Source organism: Lepus europaeus, chromosome 5 (genome assembly GCF_033115175.1).
Source record: "Lepus europaeus isolate LE1 chromosome 5, mLepTim1.pri, whole genome shotgun sequence".
Taxonomy (NCBI): domain Eukaryota; kingdom Metazoa; phylum Chordata; class Mammalia; order Lagomorpha; family Leporidae; genus Lepus; species Lepus europaeus.
Genome location: NC_084831.1, coordinates 23,963,309 through 23,987,110, shown reverse-complemented (window position 1 = coordinate 23,987,110; position 23,802 = coordinate 23,963,309). Strand labels below are relative to the sequence as shown.

The 23,802-nt window shown below is 61.1% G+C and overlaps 1 protein-coding gene across 10 annotated transcripts in view; it reads left to right on the top strand.

The window, feature by feature from the left end:
* The first annotated feature begins 15,713 nt into the window (after positions 1-15,713).
* The window catches only part of ADGRB2 (adhesion G protein-coupled receptor B2), a 33,266-nt gene continuing 25,177 nt past the window's right edge, over positions 15,714-23,802 (top strand). For 8 of the 10 annotated variants that reach the window (XM_062193225.1, XM_062193224.1, XM_062193222.1 and 5 more), the window contains exons 1-2: positions 15,714-15,803; positions 22,712-23,543. In XM_062193225.1, the coding sequence (XP_062049209.1) occupies positions 22,727-23,543 (817 nt within the window). In that variant the 5' untranslated portion in view covers positions 15,714-15,803; positions 22,712-22,726. Of the gene's footprint in view, positions 15,804-22,711; positions 23,544-23,802 lie in introns of those variants that run through there. The other 2 variants (XM_062193217.1, XM_062193216.1) reach the window with 1 other exon arrangement.

Genomic DNA, 23,802 nt, shown 5'->3' with positions numbered 1-23,802 from the left:
GGTGGGCAGAAGCCCAAAGGGTCCGGGTGAGACCCAAAAGGGCCATGGCAGCAGGCAGGCCTGAATTCAAGTTGAGCTGAGACTAAGGGGGTTGTGTCCCATGTTAGAGCCAAGGGCCACGCTGTTGACCTTTGGCAGGGCTTGCATGCTGTGGGTTCCCTGCTCTGTTGATCTAACCGGTATCGCTGGTGCCCACTGAACAGAGAGGGAGAGCGCCCCTGGCCTGCGGCACAGCGTGTCTTCCGGGGCGTGGCCTCCTGCCAGGGGAGCATCCTGGAGACAGAACCCTGCCGGGGATGCCCTCACCCACTGTGGCTCGGGTCGTGTTCCAAGACAGACACGCACAATTTCCCCGCACATTACCAGCCTAATGATACTGTCATTTGGAGTCTGGAAATGAGGAGAAATCGGTGTTTTCTCGGTAATTAACATGAGTGATGGGCCTTGAGTCGGAGGAACAGCCCCCGTCCCAGGGCGGGCGAGAACCAAGATTTCAGGAAAGTCAGCCAGGTCATCCCCTGCCTCTGGACAGATCTGTGTTCCATCCTTGGCCACTTGGGAGGTTGAGCCCCCCTCTTCCCCATCGGTCATTCCTTTAGGGATCGATTCAGGAGCTGAGCCCTGATGCCAGGGAAGTTCCTTCTTGAGCTGCCCACAGTCCTTCATGCTGCAGTTCTGCCTGCTCTGCTGTGGCCCTCGTGAGCGCTGCACTTGCTTTGGGGGAATCCTTGGCTGTAGGGACTTTATTTCACTTAGGGAAAGCAGAGGGGAAAATGCCTGGGTGAGGGTGGGGCTCTGTTCTAGAATTATAGACAGAGAGGGAGAGACAGAGACAGAGATCTCCCATCTGCTGGTTCACTCCCCAGATGGCTGCAAAGGCCGGAACTTGGTCAATCTGAAGCCAGGAGCCAGGAGCTTCCTCCAGGTCTTTCACGTGAGTGCAGGGGCCCAAGCTCTTGGGCCATCTTCTGCTGCTTTCCCAGGCCATAGCAGAGAGCTGGATCAGAAGTTGAGCAGCGGGGACTCTAACTGATGCCCATGTGGGATGCTGGCACTGCAGGCAGAGGCTTAGCCCACTACGCCACAGTGCCGACCCCCAGCATTATTTCTTTCTTTCTTTCTTCCTTCCTTCCTTTCTTCCTTTCTCTTATTTATTTTACTTGAAAGTCAGAGTTACATAGAGAAGGAGAGGCAGAGAGAGAGAGAGAGAGAGAGAGAGAGAGGTCTTCCATCTGCTGGTTCACTCCCCAGATGGCCGCAATGGCTGGGGCTGCGCTGATCTGAAATCAGGAGCCAGGAGCTTCTTCCAGGTCTCCCGGGCGGGTGTAGGGGCCCAAGGACTTGGGCCATCTTCTACTGCTTTCCCAGGCCACAGCAGAGAGCCGGATAGGAAGTGGAGCAGCCGGGACTTGAACCAGGGCCCATTTGGGATGCCAGCACTGCAGGTGTGGCTTTACCTGCTACACCACAGCGCTGGCCCCATACACTCCTTTCTAAGAGAAGCTTTCACGAGATTCATGTAGATGTCTCTGCCTCAGTTTCCCTTCTGTCCTCAGGTGGAAAATGGTTTCTTTAGTCCATCCCTTTGTCTTCTTCTTCTTCTCTTAAAAAATTATTTATTTATTTGAAAGAGTTAGAGAGAGAGAGATCTTCCATCTGCTGGTTCATTCCCCAGAAGCTCACAATGGCCAGGGCTGAGCCAGGCCAAAATCAGGAGCTTCATCCGGTCTCCCACTTGGATGCAGAAGCACAAACATTTGGACCACCTTCTTTCCCAAGCGCATTAGCGGGGAGCTGGATCAGAAGTGGAGTGGCCGGGACTTGAACCCATGCCTGTATGAGATACCCAGACTGCAGGAGGTAGCTTTACCTGGTTTGCCACAGCACCAGCTCCAGCCTTTTTCTTCTTTATTCCTTCACTTTCTTTTTCTTTCTTTTCTTCTTCTCCCCCCACCCCACCCACAAACCTTTTTCTTTTTTTCTTTTTTTTTTTTTTTAGGTCTTCTTTCTGTTGGTTCAACCCCCAAATGGCCGCTATAGCCAGCGCCAGCGCCCTATGCCGATCCGAAGCCAGGAGCCAGGTGCTTCTCCTGGTCTCCCATGCGGGTGCAGGGCCCAAGCACTTGGGCCATCCTGCACTGCACTCCTGGGCCACAGCAGAGAGCTGGCCTGGAAGAGGAGCAACCGGGACAGAATCCGGCACCCCGACCGGGACTAGAACCCGGTGTGCTGGCGCCGCAGGTGGAGGATTAGCCTAGTGAGCCACGGCGCCGGCCGGTTCTTCACTTTTGACGCTGCATACAGCGGACGTGGAGTAAATCCGCTCCAGCTGCGCTGGGCCAGGCAGCCCCGGCCACAGCAGGCCCTCTGCAGAGTGAGCAGTCACTGGAGGAGCTGTGCTCAGGGAGAGCTCAGGGAGAGACAGGGCGGGGCTCCCGGGGGAGTGTGAAGGGCCTGGGAGGGTGCGTTAGGTGACAAGGAAGGCGGCTGGGGGGCATGTGGGCAGAGGCCGGCAGGTTTGACGGCACCTGGAAGTCTGCAGATGGGGCCATGGGCACAGGAAATCTGGGTGAAGGCGAGGCTGGGAGTTTGAACTTTATTCTGAGCACCCTGGGGAGCCATCGATGGTTTAAGCAAAGGCGGACTATGGTTGGGGGTGTGCTTGGGGAAAATACTGGCCAGGAACGTGGGGAGCAGGATTGGCAGCCACTGTGGTCCTGAACAAAGGCTGTGAGTCCCGGAAACGCTCAGAGGGGAGGCGGGTGGGGGGTGGTCCCCGGCAGGCTGTGGGTAGAATGGGTGGTCGCTGGTGATCTGACAGGAGGAGCCCAAGATGAGTCTCCACACAGTCTCCTCCTCCCACCTGAGCCTCCAGGAGCTCCCAGGGCCCCCAGGAGCAAGTCTGAGTCCCCGGGAATGTCGTGCCCATCCCGGCCCCACCTCTGCAGCCTCGGCTCCCCCGGCCCTGACCACCCTGTGCTCAGGCCCAGGGGGTTTCTCTGTTAGCCTCGACATCACGTGCCTCCTTCCGGCCTCCAAACCTTTGATCGTGGTGGCGGCTGTTCCTCCGCATCCCTGCCCACTGCTGTGAGTTCTCCCCTCTCCTCGCCAAGCCAGGCCCTCTGCCCCTGCCTCCGACATGGCTTCCTTTCCTCCATGCAGGCCCCAGGCAGACTGTGTAATCAGCACCACGTTGCTGAAGGAGCCTCAGAGGAGAGCTGCTGCCGCCCGCCCGCCGGGGCCCAGCACAGGGTCAGAAGCTGGTTTCCCTCCTGCAGGGGACCCGCCAGGGCCACACAGAGGGGGGGTGAGCAGCTCTCCTTCCTCGGCCAATGGAGCTGTCTTATTGCTCCAAATTAGGCACCAATTTGCCCATGTAATTGTTTGCTAATTGGCATGAAATCCTAATGTAATTAGTTGGGCCCCTTATCCGGGAGCCTGGGGAGCCAGAGGCAGTGGGGGGTTGCTGCAGCGGGGATGGGGGGAGGTCTAGGAGGCTGGGGAAATGTGTTTGGGAGAGGAGGCCCGGAGCTGCATCAGGGCTGAGACAGGGAATGACAGAAATCACAGAATCTCGCAGTTCAAAGAGCTCTGGGAGATGGGCTGTTGCTGCCCATTTCACAGATGGAGAAACTGAGGACAGATGGGGCAAGAAGCTTCTGGGAGCTGGTGGCAGAGCTGGGCCAGATGTCCAAGTCTCCTGTCTGCAGAGGTGAAGTTGTGGTCTGGCTGTGGCTCAGGGTGGCATCGGTTTCTAAAGACAGAAGGTGCGGGAGGGCGGATGGCATCAGTCCACTGTTTTAGGAAACGCAGAGGAAGGGGGCCTAGGCAGGATGTGGGTGGTTACAGCTGCAGGAGCGATGGCGGCTCAAAGCGTTTCTCTCTGGCAGTGACCTTGGCTGCTGAGAGCGAAGGCAGGGAAGCGGGAAGCCAGGCTCCTCTTCCTCCCCCACCAACATGCAGACCCCCTTTCAGGCCCTAGGCTCTCTGCCACCGCCCACTCCCTGGCGAGGCTCTGGAGCAGGTGCTGGAGGCCCTCACACCAGCTCATGGGAACTGACCATTGAACTTTTATTTTTTGTTTTTTTAAAGATTTGTTTGTCTAGTTGGAAGTCAGAGTTACACAGAGAAGGAGAGGTAGGGAGAGAGAGAGAGAAGTCATCCACCCATTGGTTCACTTCCCAGTTGGTCACAATGGCCAGAGCTGTGCCGATCCAAAGCCAGGAGCCAAAAGCCTCTTCTGAGTCTCCCACATTGGTGCAGGGGCCCAAGGACTTGGGCCATCTTCCATTGCTTTCCCAGGCCATAGCAGAGAGCTGGATAGGAAGTGGAGCAGCCGGGACTCGAACCAGCACCCATATGGGATGCTCACACCACAGGTGGCGGCCTCACCTACTATGCCACAGCGCCGGCCCCAATTGTTGACCTTTCAGGGACTGTGTGGTCCAGCTGACTTAGTGTCCCAGGGGAGGACTGATACCATGGGAATTGGCAAATGCCACACAGCAGAGCGATACCTCTGCCCGCCCCAGCTCAAAACCCCTCTGACATGTGAAGAAATAGCTCCTGGGAGTCTGATCCCATGAGGGCTGGAAGCTTCTGCCTAGGTCTTGTTCCCCCGGATCCCAGCACCAGGGCTCAGAGGCCACCTGGGAGGCCTGTGGCCCAGACTGCCAGCCTCACACAGGTTCCCTGCTCTCAAGGGAGGGTTACAGTGACAGCGGCTTCGGAGCCAGTCCCAAGCTCCAGGAAGGAAGCGCTAATGGTGGACAGATTGGCTCTGAGGGCCAAGTCGGGGGCAGTGGGGGCCCAGGGGACCGAAGGAGGCCATCTCTCAGGGGCTCCCGTCAGCAGCCTGGCCCGTCTCAGCAGCAGAGTGCGCTGGTACTCGGCCCACCCCGGGAGCGCCCTTGCAGCCCTGCCGCCTCCCTGACCCCCATCCCTGGCAGCCAGGCTCCCCCACGCTGCCTCTCCGCCCACAGGCTGCCCCCCGCAGTCATCCCCTGCGTTAGCTCCCAGGATGCCATCTTCTTTAATCCCTATCTGTACCCGAATCCTGTTTCTTGGTCACCGTCCCCGGCTTGTCCTGAAGGCACCTCAGTGCAGCACATCCAAAATAGAAATCGTCGACTTCCCAAGTCGCTCCCTCTGAGTAAATGGCACGCCGCCCCCGGGGCCCTCGCACTGGCCATTCCCCCTATTTGGGCGGCTCTTCCTCCAACAGCCCTCCCCTCCCGCAGGTGTCCGCTCCCGGGTCACCTTCTCAGACACCTGCCCCGACCATCTTGCCTAGAAGAGCCCCCAGGGTCTCCCCTCGGCCCCTCTCGTCTTTCTCTGTGCAGTCTGCATAGATGCCCGTGCTCCGCGTGCCAGTGGGGCTGTCCTGGGCAGGTCCTCCAGGTTCCGGGGTCTGAGGCGGGGTCTGACCCGCCCTGTGCCGGACTCTTCGGCGAGCACGCATGCACAGGTGTTGAGGGGATGAGTGAGTCCCGGCCAGTCCCCTCCTTTCCTCCACTCTCGACTCCTCCAGTCCATTCACATTTGTACCTTACCCACACTTGGCTGTGGTCCTTTGCTCTCCAAAACCCTTTACACGTCTCTTCTGCTTTCGGAATACGATCCACCTCTGCTTACACCTGCAAGACCTGTCTCTGGGTCCTCCTTGGTTGTCCTTGTCCCTGGGGCATCCTGCTCTCGCCTCCTGGGCCCAGCCAGGTCCCGGCAGTGGTGGGGGCAGGAGGCGGGGAGAGGCAGCCCCTGGCACTTGCCTGCCCCTGGCCGTGGGTCGGCCCCTTTTGGGAATGATCAGATTTGGGACCCTCCCTTTTCCCCCAGCCCTTGATGAGAGGTCCTGGGAGGTGGGTGAGGAGGGGTGAACCACTCTCACACCCCCAAGGCCCATGTGGGCTCAGACAGAAGAGAGGGGACATCAAGTGACTCAGGCCACCCCAACCTGTGGGACTTCTACGTCTTGGCCAGCTTCAGGCAAGGAGGTTGGTTGAAGTGAGTGTGAGGTCTGAACATGAAACTGCCTGAGTGTCTGTGTGAGTGCAGTGTGTGTGCGCGCACTGCCGGGCCTGGGACAGGGCCCACCCCTGCCCACCCACACCCCTGTGCCTGTCATGTGTGCAGCGCTGGGTGTGGGGCAGGGGCAGGGCCCGCCCACACCCCTGTGCGTGTCGTGTGTGTAGTGTCATGTGTGTGTGAGCAGGAGGGCTGTCTGGGCTGGGATGCTTGTGTGCAGGCGCCCTCTAAGGTCCCCCCTGCACTCTGGCTTCATTCTCCAGCTCAGCCACAAGACCGTGGCGATCTCACAGCCCAGCAGGCCCATTGCCCAAGATGGATGAGCTGCCCCCACACCCTCAGCAAAGTGAGAGCGAGAAACCCACGCCGCCCCACCTGCTAATGGCCCATCCTCTCTGGCCATTGCCTCCCGGGAACTCATTGGGTGCCTGTGGGTCGGTGAGCACGGGTCCGTGAGCCAGGCCGCTGGGGCCTGGGCGGGGTGTGTTCGGGGCTGGCTGCAGGCCTGGAGTCCCTGTGAGGGGAGGACGGTGCATACAGCCCCCTCCCGGGGCCCAGAGAGAGGTGCAGCAGCTGGAGTGGGCGTGGGCCCCTTCCCAGCAGGCTCTGCACACACACACCCAGATGCACAGCACTGGCCCACACTCAGACACACACAGGGCCTGGAACACAACACACAAAGACCCAGACACGCTCAGACAGCCTCATTCCTTGTTTTAAATCATTCTTTATGTATCTGAAAGACAATGAGAGAGAGAAGGAGCTGTCTTCCATCCACTGATTCACTCCTCAAATGACCACAGTGGCCAAAGGCAGGAGCCCGAAGCTCCATCTGAGCCTCCCACATGAGTGGCAGGGGCCCAAGCACTTGGACCGTCTTTGGCTGCTTTCCTAGGTGCATTAGCAGGGAGCTGGATCAGAAGCCGAGAAGCCAGGACTTGAGCCAGCACTCATATGGGAAGCCGGTGTCCCAGGTGGGGGCTTAACCCGCTGCACAATGCTGGCCCACAGTCTTGTCTGTAAGCACCCACGCGTACAGGCACAGACACCTGCCCAGGGGCACACAGACACACGACATGCTCTCCGGGGCACTCACACAGTGACAGGGACCCACGAACCCTCAAGCTCGCTGCCACACTCAGTCCGTGTAAGAACTCACACACAGAGGCACTGCTACAAAGCGCATTCTCACAGACACGCCACGTGCACCGGCACACACTCGCGGGCGCTCACGCACAGCACACACAGCGGCGCACACAGATGCCCTTGGGCCCCAGTTGCCTTTGAAACAGAAACCCAAGCTCTCTTCCATGGCTCAGTGGCCCTGTGGGTTGCATGGCCGGCCGGCTGCTGCCAAGCTTGGGGGCTCATGACACCTGCCTGCCCCGAACGGAAATTAAAATTCATGTCAGGGGAGATTCCTGCAGGGTGTCACTGTGTAGAATGCGCTTGCCTTGGGGACCACAGCAGAAGGAGCCCCTGCCCTGCCGTACTGTGTCACCTTGACTTGCTGGCCCTGGTGGTGTCCGGGTTCTCTCAGGAAGGGGACCAGCGGGAAGCCAGGCACAGAACCAGCCAGTCTGGTTGGAAATGGAAGTCACAGCCAAGGCTGCAGCCTGGGAGCTGGAGGGACCTTACTGAGAAAGATGAGTCCCCAAAGCCCCTAAAGACAATGACAATGCCACGCATACACATTTATAGCCACACTCCACACGCTAAGTCTCATCCTCACCCAGTCTCACGCTTGCAAATAGGGTCACACAAGACCCCATTGGAAGATGGGTCCTGCCAGCAGCCACAGACACACACACCACAGCCTGGCACAGGTGCACACTGCCCATTGACACAAGGACACGGTCACCCCCAGGCCTGCAAATGCTATACCTTCGGACTCACTCTAGTAGACACACACACACACACAAGCACACATGCACACACATGGGCTGAAACACTTTCTCGCCATCCACACACGCACCCACACGCACAGAGGCATAAGCTACAGCAAACACAGGGCAATACCACATTCTGACTGCACACAAACTCCCGTGACACAAACACTACCCCGTCCACACACCCCACGTTCACTCCGACACCGAGGGCGTGCACAAGCCCCAAGCGACACGTGTGTATACATTCTGCACTGCCACACAGACACGAACGGAAAAGAAAGGTGTGGAGACGCCCCACGCCCTGCAGGCAAACGCACAAAGACACACTCAGCAGAGAGCCCAGAGCCAGCTCCGGGCTCCCGGCATCCAAGCCCAGGCAGGCACACAGCAGAGATGCGCACAGGCTCATCCCATACACACAGACTCTCCCCCGACACGCTGACGCACGCAACCGCCCACGCGTGTACCCGGGCTCAGCCCCACTCACTCCCACTCCGACACGCGCAACACTCACTCGGCGAAGCGCTCCAGGGCCCCTCTGCTACAACCACAGCTCTCAGGAGCCTTGCCCCCACCCCACCCATCCACAGGCCTCTCCCCCGCCCTGCCCCCTGCCAAGGTCACAGCTTTGCTGGGGTCCACTGATGAGATGGCAGGCCCTCTTCCATCATCCAGTAGTGATAGCTTTACCGCCTGCACAAGGTTGTGAGTGTTCACATGAGGGGGACGGACGTGTGTGCCCGTGCCTGCCACGGAGGCGTGTGGGGGTCACTGGTCCTGTGCCCTGTTGGTCCCAACACCCCCAGCCGCTCCAGCTCCTTCCCCCCAATCTGGGTGCCCAGCATTAGCTTCTTGTAGGGGTCAAAACCCTGGGAGACCCCTGCATTTTTTCCTCCGTGGCCTTCTCTGGAACCCCACCTGAACCCTAGAAAGCTCTTTTGCACAGTGGGTGCTCAGGCTGCCCTCTGTGGGGTGACAAGGAAGAGGAGGATGAAGAAGCAAAGACTAAGGCAGGGTCTGGAACAAACTGAATGAGGCTACCACATCCGTGCTGTCTGCCTCTCTCTAAACCAGCCTCCTCCTCTGTGATGTGGGGCGTCTGTAGCAATTCCAGGGTTGCCTGGTGGGCTAACCTTGTAAGTGAAGAGCAGCAGGCCCAGTGTCAGGCCCTCAGAGGGGCTCAGGACAAGGGTATCCCACCCCGGCTACGCTCACTGTGCCCTACCTGGCATACGCCCTGCTCAGCAGGATCCAAGTGGCACAGAGCTCGGGGGAGAGGACCTGGGGCAGCCCAGGCGGTGACAGCACCCTGGGCCTCCGCTGCCAGAGTGCCTCAAGCCTGCTGAGCGTGTCCCTGCTCCTTGAAGCCAGAGTCCCTTCCCCCTCTCATGTCAGCACCTCTGCCCCGGGTATGTTCACCAGCTGCAGGGTTTAGTTACGGGGTGTGGCCCTCTGGACAGCCTGCCAGGGCTCCTTGTCCTTAGAGCCTGTAGCAGGAAAGGATGGGATTAGACTTCAGGAAGTACTTACCAAGGACAGTGCCTGGGCTGCCTCGGGTGAGGGATTGTGTCTGACCGAAGCCTAGAGCAGGAGGGGATAACAAGCCAGAGAGGTCCCCCATGGACCAGAAAAATGTGTGTGTATGTGCATGTGTGTGTTCGCGTGAGCATGTGTGTATGTGTGTGTGTCTTGCATGTGGTTACTTCCATGCTTGTGAACCCCAATCAAGTGTACGTCAGTGCCCGGAGCTGGTGTCGGTGCGTGGAGATGGGTTTATCTGTACATGTGGATGGGCGCATTGTGTGTGTTTACGCACACGTGGAAGCAGGGAAGAGGAGTTTCCAAATAAGCAGAGGAGGTGCAGCAGGGGAAGTGGCTCCAGACTCAGGGATCCCACGTGCGCACAGGTTTGGCTCGGTGCCACCTCCCCTGCAGGGCTTGCAGCCGCTAAGAACTCCCCCCACTCCGCAGGGGCTCCGTGAGGGCAGCAAGGGCAGGGCCCTGGTTCTGGGGCACCTGCATGCCCCCAGAACCTGGAACAGCCTCTGGCCTTGAGTCTGCCTGAGAGGAGCTCAGGTCTGTGCAGGTGCCGCTTCTCGGGGCGTGGCACCAGGGGAGCCACGTCCCCTTGGTCAACTCATGTGACCCACATCACATCAGTGCCGCTAAGCTGGGACCATTATTTCCACTTCACAGAAGAGAAAACTGAGGCTTGGAGAACAAAAATGCCCTGCCCTGCATTGCACCAGTAAGGAGGAGAAGAGGCGGGAATCCAGACCGTGTGAGCCCAGAGCCTGCGCTCTTTCTGGTTCATCACATGGGAAATCGAAACCCGTTATCTGTCAAGAGTCCCAGGGAGGGCAAGCGTTGTGGCGTAGTAGGTTAAACCTCCTCCTGTAGCACCAGCATCCTCTATGGACACCGGTTTGAATCCTGGCTGCTCCACTTCCAATCCAGCTCCCTTGCTGATGTCCTGGGAAAGCAGTGGAAGATGGCCCAAGTGCTTGGGCCCCTGTACCCAGTGGGGAGACTCAGAAGAAGCTCCTGGCTTCTGATAGGCCCAGCTCTGTCCATTGTGGCCATTTGGGGAATGAAACAGCAGAGGGAAGCCCTCTCTCTCTGTCGCTCCCTCTCTCTGTAATTCTGCCTTTCAAATCAATCAATCAATCAATCTTTTTTTTTTTTCTTTAAAAAGAGTCCTGATTGCTTGCCCTCTCACTGTTCATTCGCCCAATGAACACCGTCAGGAGCCTACCTGTGGGGCCAGCGCGGTGGCACAGCACTGCACCCCATCTGAGCATGGGTTTGGGTTCCTGATGCTCCACTTCCAACCCAGCTCCCTGCTGATCCTCTTGGGAAAGCAGCAGAACATGACCCAAGTACTTGGGCCCCAGCCACCCACTTAGGAGATGTGGGTGAAGCTCCTGGTTCCCTACTTTGGCCTAGTCCAGCCCTGGCCATTGTGAACTAGTGGATGGAAGATCTCTCTCTCTCTAACTCTGCCTTTCAAATAAGTAAAATAAGCCTTTTTTAAAAATAAAAAAAAAAAAACCTACTTACCTTGTACCTGGCATGGGACTAGGTGCCAGGGGACCCAGCAACCCTCCTCCATGGAGGTAGTGTCTACCAATGTATGGGCGAGATTCCTACCTTCACGGAATTCACAATCCAGGGTGGAGAGAAACAGGTGATGTGTGTTAACAAACAACCTCTTTTCAGAGTAATGAGTGTTACTAAGGAAATACAACAGGGGCGTGGGAAGGAGTAACTAGGAGCTGGGTGAGGCTATTTTTCAAGGTGCAGTCAGGGGGGCCTTCCTAGAGGAGGTGAAGTTAAAGCTGAGACTTTCTCCGATAAGAAGTCAGCGTGGGAATTGCTGGGGAAAGGGACTAGAGTTTCTCAAGAGCAGCAAGGAGACCTGTGTGAATGCTGAGCGTGCGGTGTGGTGAAGATGGGGATGGGACAGGGCTGGAGAGGGTGTTAAGGGCTGGCCCATGGTAGACAGGAAGGCTGCTGTGCAGAGTGCAGTGGGAAGAAGAAACATTCTGAAAACGATGGCTCCATGCACCCCAGGAGAGTGGACTGAGGTGGGGATGGTCGGAGTGGGAGCCCCAGAATTAGATAAGGAGGAGGCCAGGCACCGGGTGGCAGTGGCTTGGCCTCCTGCCTGGCCATGGGGATGTGAAGAGTGGATAGACTGAATATTTGTGGAGGTAGCAGCAACTGATGAACTTGTACATGGCTGGATCCCAGTGCCCACAGCATAGTAAGTGCTCAACATCTACTTGAATGAATGAATGAACCTCCGGGTGCCGGGGTTCTCTAAACACTTGTGCGCACCCTCCAGGATGAGACATGCCAATGAAGACCACCCAAGACCCTGAAGAGCTTCTGTACCTTGTGCCCTTGGATCTGGGCTGGAGAATGTAGGCACTGCCCACATGAGCTGCATACAAACCTGACATTGACTTTCTGGGAAGATCTGGCTTGGAAGCAGCTAGTCCTTCTCTCCCTAAGAGAATGAGAACATCCCACCAGGATCGCCCTAGGCTCCTAATCCTTTTGGCATCTGTAGCAGGAGGGATGGAGGCTAGAGCTACAGGACTGCCCATAGCAACCCCCTTGTCTGGATTGGCCCTCCAGGATCCGTGGCATTCAGAGTAGCGAGGTATTGGTCATGTGAGTCCTGGGCAGATCCTGGTGAGAAGATTGTCACGTGGATTTGGGTGTCTTGGGCACACGTGACAAGCACCTGATGGGTGTCTGCAAAGAAACTCTGGTACCTTGAGCTTTGGGTGGCCGTCAGGGTGCTGGCTGAGTGGCAGTGGGGGTCAGGGGCTGAGTGAGGGGCACCCCTAGGTCCCACTGGCTGGAAAGAAAGCTGCCTAGGCTCTGGGCCAAATAAACCATTGGGAAGGGAAGAAGAACATTTTCTCATCTGTTTAAAGAGCAACGAAGCATAGCAGCGGCCGGCCCGGCGGGAGGCCAGGCTGCGGCCACCGGGTGAGGCCGGGGGAGCTCTCTTCCACGGCCCACCACGGTCCCTGAGCCGCCCCTCTGTGCCTTCCCAGGCCGTGCTGTGTCCCGACCGGGACGTGGCCGGTTGTTATTGCTAACAACAGTATTAATTAATTGGTGATAAAATCATATTTAAAAGGTCCCTTTCAGGGGCAGGCCCTTGCTAATCCACATCTTCTGTTCCACTGGGGCCCAGGCTGAAGCAATCAATGCCATTTCACAGAGAAGGAAATCGAGGCCCAGAAAGCTGAAGGGACTTTCTCAAGGTCACCCACTGTGGCGATGGGAGAACAGGGTGGAGGGCCCGGCCTCTGGCTGCCCAAGATCGGGCTTACGAGCTGGGGTCCTCGTCCTCTGTCCTACGTGATGGGAGTGATGGGGGGATGGCCCTTCACTCGGCCTAAGCCCTCTGCCCTCAGTGGCCTTTCCCCTGCCTGGTCTCGGTCTCAGGCTCCCTGGAGCCCCTCCTGGGGCTAAGACTTGTTCTTGCTGCCCCCACCTGGGTCTTTCAAAGTGATTTCTCTTTAACCGGTTTGATTTGAATATGGAAACGATTTGTAATTACTCCAAGTCCTGGGGCAGCTGGTATTAGCACTGGAGTGAGGCCGGAAGGGCAGGGACTCCTGGGGAAGGCAGTGCGGAGCCCTGATGCGGGGAGGAACCTCCGGGAAAGCCTTCCCAAGCTCAGGCCCCCTCCCCCCCCAGCCTCCTCCATCACAGACTCTGAGAGGTCCAGCTCTCCCCACCCAGCTCGCACCGGCCCCGGGGCCTTGCTGATGTGCCCCAGGGAGCCCCCCGCGGGTCGGGTACCCTCTCTGTCAGTCTCTCAAGCTGTCTGACCACCTGTCTTCCCTAGGGCGTACATTTTTGTGGCTGAATGAACCTCAGAGCCTACCGAGGAACAGAGACAGACAAAAACGCTGCTGTCTCTCTGGAGCCAGCCCCTCCTGTCACCCCTTCACCCAGCTGGATCCTGAAGTGGGGAGGGGAAGGAAGAGGAGCCGGGCCTCGGAGATCCAGCTGCACCACATCTGCAAGAGACCTGCCTGGGTTTCTCTGGGCTCTGGGTCTCTAGGATGCTAATGATCATGAATATTCATAAAGAGGCAGCCAGGCTCCCTGGGGGAGAGGAAAGGGCTGGAGGACCTCCGTCCTGGAGGCTTGGAAGGGGCCGTCCCTGCATCCTGGCGGACGACCCTTGCCCCAGCCACTTTCCCCACTCCTCAGTGCTCGTCTCAGTCCTCGGGGTCTCCCACTGCCCTGGGGGGCTCATCACACACAGATGGCAGGGAACCGCTTGGCTCAGTGTCACAGTGGCAGCTGAACCTTCAGACCCTGAGATGCCAGGGTGTGTTTGAGGGTGCTCAGCAGGAGCACAGGAGCCCCACCCACTGGTGCAAGGTGCTCGGGGTGGGGGGGGGAGGGCTAGCCTCCTTGGGCTCCTGCAGGGAGAGAGAAGGTGTTGCCCATCCCTCCTCCCTGCCTCCTACAGCCTCATAAATTCCCTTAAGGCGACGGGTGAGATTCTTTCATTGCCCCTTATTACCTCCTTCCATTAAAGTCGATAATCTCTCACAATCACTCACAACAAATGTCACCGCGACGGCCAGGGGGAGGGACGGGGGAGGGCACACGGGGTGGTGCTCTCTGCCTCTTCCTGGTGCTGCTCCTGGAGAGAGGTGGGCTCCTTTCCATCTGGTCCCCGGCCTCTAGGGCAACACAAAACGCCAGGGGCCTCACTGGGATTGGGTGGCCTGGGGATCTCCTTGCCGGAAGGTGTGGCCCCCCTCTCGGCTGGAGCACCTAAAACCATTCCGCCCTCGTTGCAAAGCTGCCCCCTGCTGGCTCCTCCTCTGACCACAGGCATCGGATTAACCTACTTGTCTGGGCTGCAACAGTGTGTCCCCAGCCTGCCCACCTTGCTGGTGGCAATGTGCCCAGGCACAAACTGCCCGGCCAGGGCCCTGAGCCATGGGCATCTCCCTGGGTACCACCTGCACCGTGGAGGCTCAGGCTCCACCCTGCCGTTCCTGGGCACAGTGCCAGGATGGGGAAGGGGTGGGTCTGTTACATCTCGGCTGCTTCTACACAAACAGATGCAACACGGGGGCGCCCCTGGCACAGGGAAAGGCACTAGAGGGAATACAGAGGGACTCAGGAAACATGTAATATATGGCACACGTGTAGCATCCCCGTGCCTAGGGACATGCAACATTGCAGAGTTTACAGCAGAGAATGCAGCAAACATGCCACACTGCAGTGTACATACGTGGCTCCCACATACAAGTTACCCACAGCACTTAGCACACGTGTGGCACCTGTAGGCTTGGACACAGAGCGTCTCTAGGCACAGGAACAAGCAACCATGCATGCATTCAGGGCCAGAGCACATGTTAATAGTCTGGTACCCTGTGTAGCCCTCTCACGCACGGGAGCCAGGCAACATTGCAGTGCACACGTAGGGCACCTGTATGCATATGCAAAGTTCAGCACAACGAATGGCACCTGCATCCACAGCGACATGCGATATGCAAGGCACACGAGGGGGCGAGTGCTACAGTCCCCAGGGCGCGGGAGACCCTGGCTGCGCGCGATGCCTCGGGCCTGGGGTATCGCTGGAGGGGCGTCGCGGATCGCCTCATCCTGCGGCCCAGGAGGCCGCGGCGGGCGGGGCGGGGGCTTACCCGGGGCTTCTCCCGCGCCGGCGCCTGGGGCCCAGAGCGGGGAGGGGGAGGGCGCGCTCGGCTCCGCTGGCGCTGCTCCCCCTTTAACAGGAGGCGGCGCGCGTCGCCCCCGCCCCCCGCCCCTTCTCCCGCGGCTCCTCGCGCCCGGCCTGGCGCGCGCCCCCTCCCGGGCCCGGCCCGCGCAGGCGCCGCGTCCCGCCTCGGCCGTCACTCGGCCCGGCGCGCGCTGCGGGCAGTGGCCGGAGCGGCCGGAGGAACCCGGTTCGGCAACGGCGGCGGCGGCGGCGGCGGCGGCGCTCGGATGCCAAGGAGGATGCGGCACCGGCTCGCAGAGCCTGGGGCTGCGGCCACCGCCCGCGAATAGGAGGCGGCGCGCGGCGCGGGCGGTGCTCGGGGCGGGGGAGCGGGGGGCGGCGCGGCGAGGAGGCGGCGGCGGCGGCGGCGGCGGCAGCGGCGGCAGCGGCGGCGGGAGCCCGCGCCCGGCCCGGCGCCCGCCCGCCCGCCCCGCGCTGCTCCGCGGCGTCTTTTCTGCACCCTTCGCTCCGCGGAGCGGGAGCCCCGGCCCTCCGCGCGGCTGCAGCGAGCTGCCCTGCGCCCGGCCCGGCCCCCGCCTTAGGGATGGCAAACTTGCGCCCCGTGGCCGCCTCCGCCAGCGCCGGCCCCCGCTCCTGCTGCTGACGGCGCCCAGGTGAGTGCTCGGCCCGAGACCCCGACCCAGCCCTGCACCGAGTCCTCCTGGCGCGGTCCCGAGTTTCCACACCGGCCGGGACTCGTGGCGCTCTCCCAGCTGAATTCTTCCCCGGCCCGAACTGAGTCCGTGTAGCGCTCACCCACCCACCCCCATTCTTTTGGGAACTCCCAAGCCTGGGGCCGAGGCCACCTCGGACTCTGGTGAATCTTTCCCACCCCCTCCCCGCGCCTGGACCGACCCCATCACCCTGCTATGAAAGCCTTCCTCCCACGGAATCCTGAACCCGGCTGTGCCTCCCCGTCGTCTCAAGTCTTCCAGTGCCTCGGCCTGGATCCGGGCGATGCGCCCCCCACCTTGAGGACAGCCTCTCCAACCTGCAGCTCGCCTGTGCCCCCCCCCCGACCCCCACCTCTCCCAGTTTGGATGCCGGCCCCTGCCCCGCTCCTCCACTTGGGCTCTGCCCGGAGTCCTCCCTTTTCCCTTTCTCCTCCAGCCGAGTTCCTGTCCACCCCCGCGCCTGTACCTCGACCATGCTCCCCCTTTATTTCTGTCCCGAGTGCCCCCTCCCCCATATCTGCCCAGAGTGCCGCCTTCCCTCACCAATCTCTGCTGCAAGACCCCTCCCCCAGCATAGAGCTGGGGCCGTGTCCCCCCCCCCCCCGTCTGCTCCAAGCCCCCTCCCTTCTAGGCGGAATCTCGACTGGTCCCACATCCCTGACTCCCGGGTCCATCTTTGGCCAGAGTCTATGTGTCCATCCCCCATCCCTCTCCTCCCACCCCCCGGGTATAGAGCCAGGCACCAGACGCACCCTCCCGCAGCCTTGGGGGCCAGCATGATTTGGGGCGTTGTAGGCTGTGAAGTTGGCGGCCACTCCTGCAGTCGGCTCGGTCAGAGGGCACAGACGCGGCCAGTGCAGAGCGGGCGACCGGTCTGTTGCCCGCTGGGGGGGGGGAGGGGCGCCGGGCCGAGAGATGCCACCCGCCTGCCCGCCTCGCCAGCTGCCGGCCGGGCCCCTGGGCGTCCTCTGGCGCCCCCTGCCCGCAGTCCCGGACCCACCGCCCCTTCTCCCGCCAGCAACCCCGGTTTCCGCAGCCCAAGCGTTCGCGGTGGCTGCAGGACTGGCGCTGGGAAGTCCCTAGGGAGAGGAGATGGGTGGGTGAGGACCGGTGCCCAGACACTCCTGATGGCCAGGCCATATGCTCCGAGGGTGGGGGGAAGGGAGCTCATCCCAAGCAGCAAATCAGGACCCCTTGGAGCCATCAGGCCCAGATCCCAGGTCCGTCTGGTTGGGCCCTTTGAGGCTTGGGCAGGTGTCCCCAGGGAGCCCCTGTCTGTCTGCTCCATGGCATTTCCCATAAGGGGGGTGGGGGTAAGTGTGGGCTCTGTCTTGGGCACTGGAGGAGGCTGTGGGGGAAAACCACCCAACTCTGGGACAGAGCAGGCCCCAGGCAGTGACCCCTGCACTGCCACAGGGGAGGGGTTCACCATGGACCCTGCCCAGGGCCTGCGCTGGTGCTGGTGGTTGGGAGAGGTCTTTCCTGGACTGAGGCTGTTGGAAGAGATCTTCCCCTCTTCCTGTTCCCCTCCCCTGGTGCACTCCTCCCCCATTGCTCCTCAGAAAGGCAGGGTCTTGTCTGGTGTGTTTGCTAGCGGCATCACAAAAGGAGATCCCAGCTGGTCCCTGTCCCCTTCCCTCCCTGCCACCCTCCCAGGTAGTGCAGCGGAGTGAGTAGGAAGGAACTCCGCTTTGGGGCAGATGAACTGGACCCAACAGCTGTGCCAGCCGGGCAAGCTCCTTAACCCTTCGGAGCCTCAGCTGACCCTCTGTGAATTGGATCAGGGACCTGTGCCTCACAGAGCTCTTGGGAGAATGCGTATAGAATGTCCAGCACCTAGCGATGTTCAGACATTGTGTGTTGGGCTGCTGCTCTTCAAGGCCAAGGTCAGGCCCCTCTCCACTCTTCATCCCAGAGTAGAAATGCAAATTGGGTTCTGAGGTGTTCACTCCAGCCCCCAGGATCATAAAGGCAGAAAAATACCTTCAGCCCCTCAGGATGGGGCCAGAGAGCCAGTGACTTGCACCCCCCCCTCACTGGTCCTGCAGCATCCCACTGGACCTCTGTGGGACCAGCTGTGGCCAGGCGGTTTGTCTGTGAACTGTGGGCCAAGGTCCCAGGTCCTGGCTCAAGTGTAGAGGCTGGGGAGGTGGGATCAGCCCAGAGAAGAAACCCAAGACAGGTCCCCTCAAAGGTAGGCTGCTCCTTAGGGGATCTTGGGGGTGGTGGAAATTCTTCACTGAGACACAGAGGGGCCCCGGGCAATTCGTAGGCCAGTTCTTGCCCCAGGGCAGTTAGGGGCAGCTGTGCCCCAGAGCCACCTGAGTTCCAAGGAACCTGGATCTGGGAGCCTCTGGCGAAGGGGAGGGAGGGGGCTCGAACCCGCGACGTTCTGCTCGGTTGGAAGAGTTCTGGGCAGTGTGGCCGGACCTGGGTCCCCCCGTGGAGTGGCAGCCTCCCAGCCACCCGCCTGCCTGGACAGCCCTGACATTGGCGAACAAAAGCTTTCGGTTCCTGTAGCAACGGCGGCTCCAGCTGCTGCAAAGTTCCGGGGAGGCGGGCGGAGGGCGGCTGAGTCACCGCCCCCTCCCCTGTGGCCCGCTCGGCTCCGCCCCCAGGGGCAGGGGGCCGCCCCTCGGTCCCCTCTGGCTTCTGCCCGCCTTCTCCTCCTGGTGGCGTGCAAGAGGCCCCCAGAGCTCCCCGTCTGGCTGCAGGGAGGGGGTCGCCCTCTACCCGTGGCCTCGCCCACTAGCACCGCCCCCCCCCCAGGCACGATGGAGGGTGTGCGCCCTCCTGGGTGCCCGGGCTCCGGGAAGAGGGATCCCTGAGGACCCTGCCCCTCGGTCGGTGCACGGCCAGGGAATCCGGAGGCCGCACGTGGGGGTCCCCGTCTGCGTGGCGGCCTGAGCTCGGGCCGGCAGCAAGCACCCGGGAGGCGCAGGGTGAGTGACGGGCCGGCGAATTGGAGCTGCCAGGTGGATAAACGCGACGGATGTGCGCGTCGCCGCGCCCCCTCCCCCACCCGCCGCCCCTCCCCCGCCCGCGGCCGGGGCTCCCGGCTCCCCGCCGCCGCCGGCGTCCCTGCTCGCCGCTGGCCTGGCCGACGGGACCCAATCCCCGGGGATTCTGGAGACCCGGCCGTGGCCCTGAGGTGCCCCAGGCGCCATTCCCCACCTCCTGCCCCTCGCCCAATCCTGGCCGGATCCTGGCCGGGAAAGCCTTGGGTTCTTTTATCTGGCACAGATGGGATACTGGAGGCTGACCATTCCTGTGGGGTCAGAGAAAGGGGTCCTGAGCCTGCTTGAGCCGAGTGGGGTCCTTGGGTTGCCGGGGTGGGGAGGCGTGGGCACGTGTTGAAAGGGGCCCTGAGCGGGCCAGCTCCTCAGCCATAGCAGCACAGACAGGCCCTGGGGGAGGAGGCCTGGGGCTCCTCTCCATCAGCCCCCTGTGACCCGGGATTCTTCCTCCAAGCTGACTTCCAGCTCTCGCTTCCCTAGCTCTCGTGCGCGGAGAGGCTGTGGGCTTCACTTGGCTGGAAGTGGCAAAGGTCCTGTTCCAGGTCCAACCCAGAGCCACTTTCCCGAGGACCCCAGCAGGCCAGAGGGGAGGCTTGTGAGGTGGCAGAGAGGGCTGCTTGTGCCCAGGCTGAATGAGGTGAGAGCAGTGCCGAGGGCGGGGTCGTGGTCTCCCATTTCTCAGAGAGGGAGACTGAGGCTCGGAAAGGCTCATCATGGTTGATAACCACTTGCGCTACCCAGGAGGCAGGACCCTTCTCAGTGCCCTTCGGGCCGTGGCTCAGAAACAGGGCTCCGGATGTTTCCCCAGGAGGACGGGCCCTGGCCACACACTCCCAGGACGTTCTTTCATGAATCCAGGGCCCTTTCAGACTCCGTTCGGGTCTTTATCTTGAGGGTTGGGAAGTGATGTCAAAGGGTCTCCTAAAAGGTCCTGGGTTCTGGCAGGACAGTGAGGGTCATCCCTCCTCAGGGGAGACCCCAGGGTGCCTGGAAGGACGCTGGGCTTGGCTCAGTTCTGGAGGAGCCGGTCTGAGGCTCTGAACCATGGGTATTGGTGGCTTGGGGAGGGGGCTGTGTGGAGGAGGGAGCAGCAGAGACCCAGGTAGTAGCGTCATGTGCTGAGCCTCAGAGGGCCCGACACACCTGTGTGTTCACACTCAGGAATGTGTGTGTGGCTGTGTGTGTGCAGCCGTCTGACACTACACCTGGGCACATGTGACTACACGCACCTGAGTGCATGTGAGGTCACGCACCAGTGGTTTGCACCCATTTTTTTTTTCAATTTTTTTATTTTTGACAGGCAGAGTGGATAGTGAGAGAGAGACAGAGAGAAAGGTCTTCCTTTGCCATTGGTTCACCCTCCAATGGCCACCACGGCCGGTGCGCTGCTGCCGGCGCACCGAGCTGATCCGAAGGCAGGAACCAGGTGCTTCTCCTGGTCTCCCATGGGGTGCAGGGCCCAAGCACTTGGGGCTCCTCCACTGCACTCCCTGGCCACAGCAGAGAGCTGGCCTGGAAGAGGGGCAACCCGGACAGAATCCGGCACCCCGACCGGGACTAGAACCCGATGTGCTGGCGCCACAAGGTGGAAGATTAGCCTGTTGAGCCACGGCGCTGGCTTTGCACCCATTTTTGTGCACGTATATGTGCATATGTGGGACACGTGTGAATATCTTTCTGCACATGCCTGCTTTTGTGTGTGTGTCTTTGGGGCACAGGCCTATGTAGGTTGGGGTGTGTGTATAGGGTCAGTTCCCTGCTCTAAGGGGGGGAGGGGAGGCCAGTTATAATGAGCCCCTCTCCCCTCCGCAGCGCCGCAGCCATGGCCTGAATTTTTCAGCCTGCTTAAAAATAATTGGGGGCAGCGGGGGGATTGGATGTCAGTCATCATCAGCCGCTGGCTTCGCTGGTGCTGCGGCAGGCTGGGCAGGCTGAACAGTTTGGGCCAGGCATGATATGGGGTGAGGAGGGCCAGGGATCCTGTCCCTTTTTCACCTCTGAGGACGGGGCTCAGGGGGCGCACAACACAGCCTGCTCTGGCCCCTGCTGAGTAATTGCAGGTCTTTGGAGGAGGATGGGGCGACTGAATGGTGACTGGGCCTGCCTGGAGCTTTACCTGTCTCATCATCTGCCCACCGCATGGGTGGCTGGGGAGGCCCAGGGGCTCACCTGCACCTGGGGCTTGGGCCTGGCTCCCCGGTGCAGCGTGTGGGAATGTGGGCTTGGGGGCTGGGGAGCTCTGTGGGTGCCGCACAGGAGTTGGGATGCTGGGGTTCCCATTCCTCTCCCTCCTCTCACTGTTTAGACTCCTGAACAGCCAAGGGGAAATCTGTCCCCCGGGAGCAGCTGTGTCTTGGGAGAATCTAGCCACACCTGTGAATTCTCCTGTGTTTGTGATTCAGCTCCCAGAACTAGTAGCTTGCCCATCTGGGCCTGCATCTGAGTGATTAGCACAGGGAGGGAGCAGGAGGCTCTGGATGGAGGAGAGAGAAGCCCTGACCTGGTGGGCGAGGAGGCACTCGGGCTGGGCCCCTCTCCTGTGATCTTGAGCCAGTCTTTTCTCCCATCCTGAGCAGCTAGGAGTGCTGCGAGCTATGCCGCCGAGGGACAACGAGGCTGTGTGGGTCCCTTCAAGCTCGGGGCCATGGGCCAGGCTCTGTTTTCTGGATGGGTGGAGTGGAGGTGGGGTGCTGTGGGCAGTGGCTCCGCCCTGACCTGATGGTGGGAGAGCACCTGCAGCTTTGCCCTCTCCGCCCCCTGTGCTCGGCTCTGGGTGCCCTCCCCGCCCCCTGTGCTCAGCTCTGGGTGCCCTCCCCGCCCCCTGTGCTCGGCTCTGGGTGCCCTCCCCGCCCCCTGTGCTCGGCTCTGGGTGCCCTCCCTGCCCACTGCACTTGGCCCTGGGTGCCCTCCCAGCCCACTGCACTTGGCCCTGGGTGCCCTCCCAGCCCACTGCACTTGGCCCTGGGTGCCCTCCTACACCTGGAGGGAAGGCAGAAGTCACCCTTAGGAGCCAGAAGACGCCCTGGTGAGGAGAGCCCTGGGGAAAGGGTTGAGGTCACAGCAGGCTGGTGGCTTCCCCTGGAGTGGCAGGCCCTGAGCCAGGCCTCTGAGTGTAATGCCATGGAGGGGAAGAGGGGAATTATTGTGCCTGTTTTGCAGGGGGGGAAGTTGGCAGCTCGTTGCACTGGGGCTCAAGTCCAGCGCCTCTCTCCCTCTTGTTCCAGCCGGGAGCAGCCATGATAAATATGACATTGACACTGGCAGTGCTCTGCTGTGGGCAGGCTCAGGGTGTGCTCTGTCTCTGGCACACGGGCTGTGACTCCACCCCTTTCTCGCCCACCCAGTGAAGGGAGCGAGCACGACATTGTTCTGGGAATAACCTTGAATCGCTCTGATGTATAAAAACGCCGATCGCTGTCATCGAACATCACGGCTTTGACAGTCACCGGTGGATTCCGCGTGCCCCGCCCCGCGGCTGATCACGACACCCTGGGGCGGGAGCAGCGCTTGTGGCAAATGAGGCTGGATCTGAGTGTGGGGCTGTGGTGACACTGAAGGTTCCTGTGGGCCTCGCAGGTGCCGGGTACCCTCCTGAGCCCGCTCCCTCGCCTAAACTCACGCCACCCTCCTAGGCCACCTGCCAGTGAGGTACTGTCGCGCTCCATTTTTATGGAGCAACAGACTGAGGCCCGGAGCGGTCGAGTCCCTTGTCTGCGATCGCACAGGTGGACAGAAAAGAGCGTGCTCTTAGCCCTGAGGCCCGCTCCCTGCAGCTGGCAGCAGGAGGTTCCCACTGCCCAGGCTGGCTGTGACCCCTGTCTCTCTCCACAGGGCAAGGGACATAGGATGACCCCAGCCTGTCCCCTCTTACTGTCTGTGATTCTGTCCCTGCGCCTGGCCGCCGCCTTCGACCCTGCCCCCAGTGCCTGCTCCGCCCTGGCCTCGGGTGTGCTCTACGGGGCCTTCTCGCTGCAGGACCTCTTTCCCACCATCGCCTCGGGCTGCTCCTGGACCCTGGAGAACCCTGACCCCACCAAGTACTCCCTCTACCTGCGCTTCAACCGCCAGGAGCAGGTGTGCACCCACTTCGCCCCCCGCCTGCTGCCGCTGGACCACTACTTGGTCAACTTCACCTGCCTGCGGCCCAGCTCCGAGCAGGTGGGGGCCCAGGAGGGGCCGGAGGCAGTGGCGGCGGCCGAGGAGGTGGCGGCCGCAGGGTTGGAACTGTGTGGCGGCTCGGGCCCCTTTACCTTCCTGCACTTCGACAAGAACTTCGTGCAGCTGTGCCTGTCGGCCGAGCCCTCCGAGGCCCCGCGCCTGCTGGCACCTGCCGCCCTGGCCTTCCGCTTCGTGGAGGTGTTGCTCATCAACAACAACAACTCCAGCCAGTTCACCTGCGGCGTGCTTTGCCGCTGGAGCGAGGAGTGTGGCCGCGCGGCCGGCAGGGCCTGCGGCTTTGCCCAGCCAGGCTGCAGCTGCCCTGGGGAGGCAGGGGCCGGCTCCACCACCACCACCACCACCGCCACCGCCACCACGTCTCCGGGTCCTCCTGCTGCCCACACCCTGTCCAATGCCCTGGTGCCTGGGGGCCCAGCCCCGCCTGCTGAAGCCGATTTGCACTCGGGGAGCAGCAATGACCTGTTCACCACCGAGATGAGATACGGTGAGTCTGAGAGGGGCTCGGGTGGGCCCCGGGGCTGGGAGTGGGGAGGTGTGTTTGCTAGCAGCCATCCTGGCAGATCCAGGCCGTCCCTGCAGTCCTTTGGCGATGTCACCTCTCCGCTCAGCCTTACCCAGATGTTGGGGTCACTGAGCTACACTGGGGTGAGACCTCACTCTCGGAGGCTTTGCAGTCTTGGAGGGTGGGTAGGGGACACAGGTGAGGCCATGCAGAATGATGTGCGAACCCAGGGAGGGGACCC